This window comes from Limulus polyphemus, unplaced genomic scaffold (genome assembly GCF_000517525.1).
Source record: "Limulus polyphemus unplaced genomic scaffold, Limulus_polyphemus-2.1.2 Scaffold3394, whole genome shotgun sequence".
Classification (NCBI taxonomy): domain Eukaryota; kingdom Metazoa; phylum Arthropoda; class Merostomata; order Xiphosura; family Limulidae; genus Limulus; species Limulus polyphemus.
Window position 1 is genome coordinate 103,414 of NW_013669004.1, and position 9,608 is coordinate 113,021.

At 33.1% G+C, this 9,608-nt stretch overlaps 1 protein-coding gene across 1 annotated transcript in view; it reads right to left on the reverse strand.

Annotated features, from left to right (window-relative positions):
• Positions 1-9,608, reverse strand: part of LOC111088239 — a 51,104-nt gene that overhangs the window by 27,292 nt on the left and 14,204 nt on the right. Inside the window, exon 2 of the mRNA XM_022397755.1 lies at positions 5,846-6,954. Within this exon, the coding sequence (XP_022253463.1) occupies positions 5,846-6,640 (795 nt within the window). The 5' untranslated portion in view covers positions 6,641-6,954. The remainder of the gene's footprint in view (positions 1-5,845; positions 6,955-9,608) is intronic.

Below are 9,608 nucleotides of genomic sequence, written 5' to 3' on the forward strand. Positions count from 1 at the left end.
ATTGTTTGGTATTGATATAGTAATTTATGATTTTTGGTTATTCAACTGTATATATATAAAACCTAAAAACTTTTATTTCATTTCATATCCTCCATGCGCAAATATTTTAACAGGCTTAGCAACCCAAGTCAAGCAGCAACCGAGTACAAAGGTTGTAAGTAGAATAGATAATTGTTTGCTTTACTTCTTTATTTACTGTTCTATGTTTTAAGAAAAAATATGTTTAAGAACATATTTCTAAATACCAATAATCTGTATACATACTGTAATGTATAATAATTGAAATGTGACAGTATTTTACAAAATACTAGTCCACTAAAACACAGCCAAGATAGGTCACTTTGTAAAGACAAAAGTCAGTTTTATATTATTGGATGTAGTAACATTAGTGCACATACTACTCATAATTGTAACTTCTGTACTGTTAGCCAGGCATGGCTAAAAGGTCAATATAATAAAAATAATAAATATATATAAACGTATAATGTTATGAGGCTTAAGCTATTTAGTCTACACATTTATGTTTTGTGTTATAATCTATAGTCATTCTAGATCAAGAAAGGCATAACTTATATTTATTTCTTAATTTTTCTAACTTGGTTATGAGATCGGTCAAATTGACCAAATTTGTACAGAGATGTGTTACTGAAAAGAACAGATAAAATATAAAGTTTTGATAACTAGCTGGACATTTTAAAGATTTCACATGTGAAATTTTAAAATTTTCTGCTACACAAAAGTATTTTTAATCTTAAAAGAAAATTACTTTCCATGTTGGATAGGCAACATGTGAAATGAAAAAAAGGCATGAGAAAAATATTGCTTTATAAATTTTACGATGTGATAACAAAAAATTTATATTTTGCGTATGAAAGCATTGTAATGTTTACTGATAATCTGCCAGATTTTGTCAACATATGCTTACTAATCTAAAGGTTATAGCATGAAAATTATAACAAGCACAAAATAGTTACGAGGTCAGTCCCAGGGACTGAGCCTGTGCTGAAAGAGTTAAGAAGAAACAAGGTGTGAAGGTAAGAAGAATGAGGTTGAGACCAATGGGAAGCCAATGAGAAAAGGGAGGTGTGCAAACAGGGACACTCAACTCTGGACTCCAATGAGTCAGGAAGACACCAAAATATATCTTACCTTAAAACAGAAGCCATATGCAAGTCTCTTATGAAGGGTGGGGTGTAAATGAACAGGAGACAAAAGAGCATCCTGACCCAAAATATCTCAACTGAGGAGCCATGTTTGGAGGGAAAGGGCTATAGAGGACAAACATGCTGGAGTAGAAAATTCAGATCACAAGTCTCCAACAAAACCCTCTCAAGGGAACGATGAAGAGACTCAGACAGAAGGTAAATCAAAGAAAGGGAACAAAGGAGGGAGGATAAAGGAAGGCATATATGGAAAAATTGAGGTTGGGAAAACATGACCAAAGTATCCGAACCCCACAGAGGCAGAAGAAAATCAAATGCTGGGAGTTAAAAAAAAAAGGAAATGCAAACCAATGATAAGCCAAAGTATTATGGGGTCGAGGCATACTGACTTCAGAATGTAATGAATGAATCCCAATATCCGGTGAGAACAAGATACTGGCACGAAGGTGTCTCACTTAAAAAGGAAAGAGGAGAACTCAAAGGAAATGGGAGACAAAGGCAAAATATAACAAACCTGGTTTATCACCTCCGGGAAGAGAGGAGGAGGCCTAGGTGCATCTGCTGGAGCTAAATATGACTGTGTAGCATAGGATGAGGAGGAAACAAGCTGTCAAAATCATCGTCTTGTTCAGGTATCCATGAACAAGGCATGACAGGATAATCCACAGGCAAATCAGAATCCCACATAAAGGTAGCCAACTCCCAACTCCCAAGGTTATAACATCATCTCCTGATAATTGTGGACTCGAAGCCATTGTTGATGAAGTAAGGTTAACTTCAGTAGGAAAAGCAGTGGTAGTAGTTGTAACATGAAACTCAGAATTTATGGTAATTATGAGTGGAAGTAGAAAAGTCCACACAGGGAGCTCCAAACAAACATGTATGAAAATAAAAGCCATGTAATGTTAACATTTATGAACTCAAATTGTAGAACTGAAGTTTAGCAAATGTAAAGACAAAAAAAAACAAAGTTCTTATTAAAAATACAAATAACTGATTGAAATTCTGCGAAGTAAAGTGAGAGCGAAAAAACATGTACCACGAGTACCAACTGAGAAATGAAGCTGAGCTTAGCTGCATAGAGGGAGTCAGATGTGCTAAGAGTTGTGTTGCACTCCTATTGGTAGAAGGTTGTCACATACTCACTTGCATGCTATAATGCATGCAAGTGGGAAAACACGTGAGGGTAGGTAGGAATATCAAGGCTTGAGGCAAGAAACAATCTGCACATATAGAGGGCAGTACAAGTTGAGAAAAGTTATGTGAGAAGAAGTAAGATATCTTATCAGAATTGAGCAAGAAAAATATAAAAATGAGCAAACTAGGTGTGTGAGAGAGCCAAAATGGAATAAGAAAATCCTTAAGCTGGAAGAAGAGATTCAAAGGATTGGAGTTCTAGGAAAAAGAAAGATCCAGACTCCATGCGATAAGAGTAAAAGTTTTGAGGTTGGAGAGGACACAGCAACTTAACCCATTAACTGCTGCAGGAGCAGCTCAGTTACCATTTTCTGACTCACAGATAAAACTGAGTTGCCATCAATGACAATAAAATGGTAATTATCGTCATTCGCATAGAGCTATAGTTATATATGTGCGACTGATGTATATTTCCGTCATTCGCAGCTAAGCCATAGAACTTCTATGACGGAACTATCCGTCATCTGCAGTTAATGGGTTAAAGTCAACATCAAGCTTAGACAGAAAATAATAAGAAATGATATAAAGTAAAGGGGGAAAGAAAAAATGAAAGGGAGGAAAATAACCTGATGGTTAACTGATGCCAAGGGTTGTGTGCCTGGATTGTTGCAACACACTACTTCGGTCTTAAATTCCTGTAGATGGGGTCACTGGGATGGCTCTCTCTAGGTTTAAGGCACACACAATTAGCTCACTTGTGAACTAGCACTAACAACTGATGTAAGAGAAAGAATATCACATACTCGTGTTAGTAGAGCAGTAAAGGAAGAATGTGGAATTTCCTGATCCTCGTCTGAGATAAAAGAATCAGAAGTAAAGGCAGGTGGTGGGAAGAGCTGTTCAAAATAGTCCAAAGACAGGGCAGGCTCACCAGAAACTACAGAAGCAGGGGGCTACAAATCCTGGGTTTGAACAAAGATTGTAGGACAGAAGTAATTACTTGATATACAATGGCAGTAACATAACTCACTGCCAGAGTACCTACAGCAATCATTGAAATATGACTCCTATTTAGGAGCATTTAAATTTTGGGAGGCTTTTGAAACATGGATATGAGAATTCATGTTCAATAAAATCCACAAAAGAGTTAACTGAATTTTTTGTTTATCTTTCTTTCTCAATTCTCAATTTTAAACTTTTGTTTGAAGAGGCTTATGAGAGTACTATGCAAGGAGGTTGTGTCAGCCTCCTTACAGTAGATGGGTCATAATCTGATGATGCTTAACAACAAAGACTAGCATACTTTAGTATACTTTATTCTATGCATGGGTGAAAGCTATTTTGAAGATTTGGTGCATGCAAAAAAAGGTTTGGGCAGTAGCACCAAGTTGTTAGCTAATTATTATGTGTAGAGATACATAATGTAATCTGAAATGTTTTTTAACTTTCAGAAGTATTTTCTTTTAATTATCTTCAGCCACTATACGTTTAGGAAGACTTATGTACCTTCACCTCTTAAAGCATCTTTAGTATGGACATGAATGTCACATCTGCCACAGTAATCCTCTACCATCATATGTAAACCATACTCTTCAACAAATGGATCAAAACTGAACAATAAAGCTTTTGGCATCTCACGGAGTCTATGTCTTGCCAAATCTAGAATATTATTGTGGCAAAAAAATGGTTCACTGCAATCCTGGGTGAAAGTCCTAATAAAATTGCCAGTCAGTGTACTTTTTCTTGCATTTTCTGCTTTTTAAGCACAGTATTAGTTAATAATTCACATAAGAATGTGTTAGTCTTGGTGCACCACTAAATTCAGCATATTGTTAAATATATTTGCTACAGCACTTGAAACCTAACCTTATAACTTGGGACTAACTGTGGAAAAGAAATCACAAATCTAGACTACTCAAAGCAATAAACACTTACTTTGCTCTCTGTATATAAATTTGTAAATTCCCATTTTGTCTTTCTTATGTCTACTGTGAGCAACTGGCACACAGGACAGCCCTATGAAGTCTGTTCTTAACCATCTGTATGCTGATTAGTTGTTCAGTTGTGGCTGTGAACATCTGATATAATATCTGTAATCCAAGATTGACAAATATCAGTCATTCGCTTGTATTATAGAAGATGGTCTGCCTTCTCCAAACAACCATTATCATTTGGAAGTGGTTCCACCCCTTTTCAATAACACTTTGCTGCTATGACTTCCCAGCCTCTGTTTGTCCAATGGCTCTCCACACAAGTGAAAAACATTCATGTTATTATGTTTATCCATTGGCTGATTTCCCAAACAATGAACTGAGAGGTGATGTACATTGATGTGTTTGGCTTCACATACTGTCAACAAGTTGGTATAAGGTTTTTCAAAGTTCAAAACTAGCATAATATAGTCTTTTTGGTGTGTTTTCTCATCTATTGATTGGATTTCTTCTGTCAAACAAGTGTGATATAAACCAACCTATTTCGGTTTCAGGATCATGTACTTTCAAGTTGTATAACATAATAAGGTTTTCAAAGTATTAAACTGATAAGGTTCAGACATAACATACATTAATATCTATTGGATTATTATTTGTTTTGTGCAGTTTTCTCAACACCTCTGTTTTTATAGAACTCATTTTACTTATGAAGATAAATGGAATGTTCTACAAATATGTATGTAGAAATCTCAAAGTACCAGTCAGTGTGTGTATTACTATAGCTTTTTTAGAGCACAGTAACATTTGCTGTTGTCCCTAGAAGTTCAATTGTACTTTCATGTATAAGTTTCAAAACAAAGACCCATTAAAATTATTTATAGCCTATAAAACACACATGCTCACTACTATAAAGCTGCATGTCTGTCTGAAACAAACCACTTATACCCATTTAAGAGTAAAAATATATTCTTTCAAAATCTGTTATCATGTGTTCTTCATGAGTTCATAATTATTCTATACAAACATATTCTATAATTTCATTTCATATACATATATTAATCAGTACAGAACAAATATAAATCTTTCTTAAATCTTGAAGTTAATAAAAACATATGATGTTACAGTATATATATATTTCTGAATTTACAGTAAAGTTCTACAAGAATAATATTGGAGAAATTTACAAGTCATTAAAACTAGTAAAGGATTTTTAAAATGTCATAAATTTGTCACAAATTATTTGTCACATTTTGTAATATTAATTTCTATCTTTTTATTCTCCAGCAATAAAATCAGTAAATAATTACTTTTGTGAAATGGTTCTTTACAAATCACTTCAATAAATTGGCTTAAAAAGTCTAGCATGCAAATAAGGTGTCCAAATTAAAAAACAAGCCACAAATAAAACACATCTTGTAAGCGAGTGCTATTTATCTACATAAATGTATCTAAAAATAATCTAGCATATTTCCTCTTCAAAATAATGCTATTTATCATTTTCTTACATCATTACATTTCAATAGATTGTTGTAGTAGTTTATAGGTGATTTATTTATTTATTTTCCAGAGAGAGAAAGCATGTTTTATGTTGTAAAAACAAGCAGTTTATCTTACCTCACTCTGAGCATCAGAAAAAACTCCACAATGAGGGTTATCAGTAATTCTCCTTGGTATCATGGAATGATCAAGATAATCAGAAACAGTGGGAACTAAATCATTGTGGACAGGGGTATTTATATCTCCCATCTTATAGGTTTTCTCTGTGACACTGTTGGGAATAGAACTTGAATCTATTGTTTGAACAGCTACATAAGAAATTGATCCATCATCATTTGGATAGCCTTTATCATCATGAGCAAATATTTCCATACATATACCAACATCTTCGTAGCTTACTGATGAAACAAAAGATTCTTTACATGCATTACTCACAGTTACAGTTTCAGTTGAATCTATTGCTTCAAATTTGCTATACATGTGCAAGTCTTTATGAACAGTAGAATTTAAAAAGCTAGTTTCTGGTGTACAAGACAGAGTATCAACCTTTTCTTCTATGGGTGGTGAGAATATTTTCTGTGATGATGAGAACTTAGGACTGTTATTAGATCTTTGTTTATCTGACTTATCTTTCTGATTACTCATACTTGTCTCCTCATCCTTGCTATCAAGGATATTACTAACATGACAACATTTCTCTTCATGTAAGGGCATTACCTGCATGTTTGCAAAATCATTCACTAGACTTATCACTGACTTCTTTAGGCTATCTGTAACACCAGTGAGGGCACCAACCTGCTTAAACTTTCTGGTCTGGCAGCTATCAAAATTCTCACATTCAGTGTTTAGTAAGCTCATAGAAATACTATCACTAACTGTTATTTGTGTTGACCGACTTTCGGATGACTCCATGGCAAGTGACAGTTCCTCTAAAGGTTTGTTTGAATGAGTCTTGTTTGCTTCTTAAACTACATAATCTAAAATCATGAGAAGTCACTAATGGCACAAGTGTTGGACGAGACCTCTATTGTACTTGCAGCAGTGACAAAATCCAAGTTGATTTCTTTCAAAAAACAAATACTAAATTTCTTTAAGTTTTGTTATCTAATAGATTGTTTTCTAGTTAATACTCCATCTGAAGTAAAACCACAAAGCAGAACAGACAAGACACCAGGCAAACAATTATCACTGATTACTATCTTTTCTCCTTGTTTGACAACAGAACTCTGAAATGAATAAAAAACTAAATTCAATCTTGTATAAATCTTAATCAATCTTAAAAATTCAGTTTTCCTAAGCTAGAGGTATGTGGGAAATATTTTTTAAGATGTAGAAGATTATGAAAAATATATTAATTTAACTTCTATTTTCATTTTTTGTTATTAATGCACTTGCAACTAAACAGGTTCATAAAGCCTTTATAGCTAGTAATTAGCTATCAAACTTTTTTTGTGTGCAAATTAGCAAAGATAGATATATAATTAATACAACCCCAATAAGTTATAAAACTCAAAAATCAAATTAACAAACAAAAATATGACTTTGAAAAGGCTGTAAATGGTAGTTGGCACTGAAAATTGTTAAAGCAAATATAACCTATGGTGTTTTTTTTTAAGCTTTTAAAAAGAAATATCTTTCACAATAGCTAATCAAGCATTTTTGTCATAGCTAAAGATATACTCTTGAATTCAATTATAAATACTATGTTAATGATCAGATTTATCTAAAGCAAATTATCAATAAAAATTTATCCAAAATAAAAACTAATGACAAACACTGAAAATATTAAGTTGAAAACAAAAATCACAACTCACGAAACTGATACATAGATGAAAAAAAAAAGAGCTTTACTTTCGGTACAGTATTGAAGTTAGATGAAATCTTAGAACATAAAACCAACATGTGTAAAAGATTTGGATTTTCAAGCATAAAAAATCTCTAAAAGGGACATGCTCTTAGGAATGGATCTCAATATAAACAAAAATAAAAATTAGCAATCATTAACTTTTTCTGGTAGGAATCTTCATACAGACAAGTGAATATATATCTTGTCTTTGTTGAAAGACAAAAACAAGGTATTTGTATTTACTCAATGAAATCATTTAAACTGAACAGTGGACATTACAAAATTGTTTAAAGTTGAATGTTTTGTGAGAAATATTTTACAAAGATATGTAAAGAATGGACCTGAAAAGCCTTTAAGTGCATTTATGCAGCACAGCCAGCAAGTTTGTTCTAAATGTCTAATCATTAGTTATCAATGTTTTGCTATTTATGTAAAAGAACAAAAGAAAAAAAAGTGGAAAGTCACCCACCCAAACAAAATTAATCTTCACCTCATCAAAATAAATGAGACGTACCCCCCTCAAACATACACACATCCACTTACTCATCCATTTATTTTTTAATTCAAACTAACAACATTCCACAAATTTATAACTTTAATTTAAAAAATGGTTTTTTGAGAAGGATGAGAGTATGCAACCAAAATTAAGTTTAAGTTCATTTCAATGGGGGTCCTCGCTATACATGGCCCCTCTTTACACGATTTTGCTTTTACACCATCGACTCAATAATAAATAAACAATAAATGAAAATTCCACATATTTCATATTTTAAAAATACTTAAAAAACACTATTTTTGAACAATGCACACAAAAGCATCCACAGTGGCACTGCTCTTGAGAAAACAAATGCTACCAACAAGTACACAGATTGTAAACAAATGTGGCATCAATTTGAAGCAAAACCCCTGGAAAAATAAGTTCTAAACATCCAGGAAGTGATAGTGTATATGTCAAGATGGATGTTTTAAGGTGCTTTGAAAAAGTAGAACGGACTGTTGATATTGCTAGAGCACTGAGCCTGCCACCATTAACAGTGAGAACCATTCAAGAAAACCCTGAAAGTGTTACATCATGAGATGCTGAATAACTCCACCACTCTCCACCCTTATTTAGTAGGCATCAATAAGAAAACTCCCAAACCATCTCATGTAATTGTTGTTTTATATACACAGAAAAATCTCTTTTCCTATATGTATATCCAGCTCTTACTCTTAAATACTCATTTAAATTACTTAAATCCTTTGATGTTATAGCTTCTACCACAAATGAAGATAAGCTATTCCAAAGGCTTACTACCCTATGGTATTATCCTTAGCTTGTGTTTTGCTTAAACGTGTGTACTCTAATTTTAATGCCTGCAGTTTTTATGAAAATTTAATGTTTTTGTGGATCCTGACCAGTAAAATTACGCCAACAGATTCCACCATATCCTTACACATTAGCCCTCTCCATAACTGGTATCATCCTGGTAGCTCTTTTCTGAACCCTTTCCAAGAACTTGACCATCCTATAAGAACTGTATTACTGTAATAAGTGTGACTGTTGAATCCACTTGCACTGCTCAAACTCAAACCTGGTTGGCTACATAATCTAATTTTGCCACTCAAATAGAATACCAAGAGGAAAGCAACCCAAATCCCAAGTAAGTCTAAACACCTAATTCAAGTTCTCTCTATTATTAGAAAGCACCTATGTCATGTTCCTCATTCTCTAATAGACAATTATGGTAAACTATATAAGTAAGGAGTACAATTGTGAACAGCAAATATATCTCTGATAACATAAAAATAATACTTCTGTGTTTCTAAAAGTCATACTTTAAAAGCACAGTCATATAATTAACTCTGTTAAATTATTGCATAAAAGGCTGAAAAAATACTTTAATACTCATCACAATATGAATTATATTTATAACAGATATTACTGGGTTAGAACTTTAAGTTTGCTATTTTTTTAACTCTGACTGAATGATATATGGGAACTTATTGGTAGTGGGAATAGTTAAAGTTTTCCTAAATTCAAAAGGTATATCC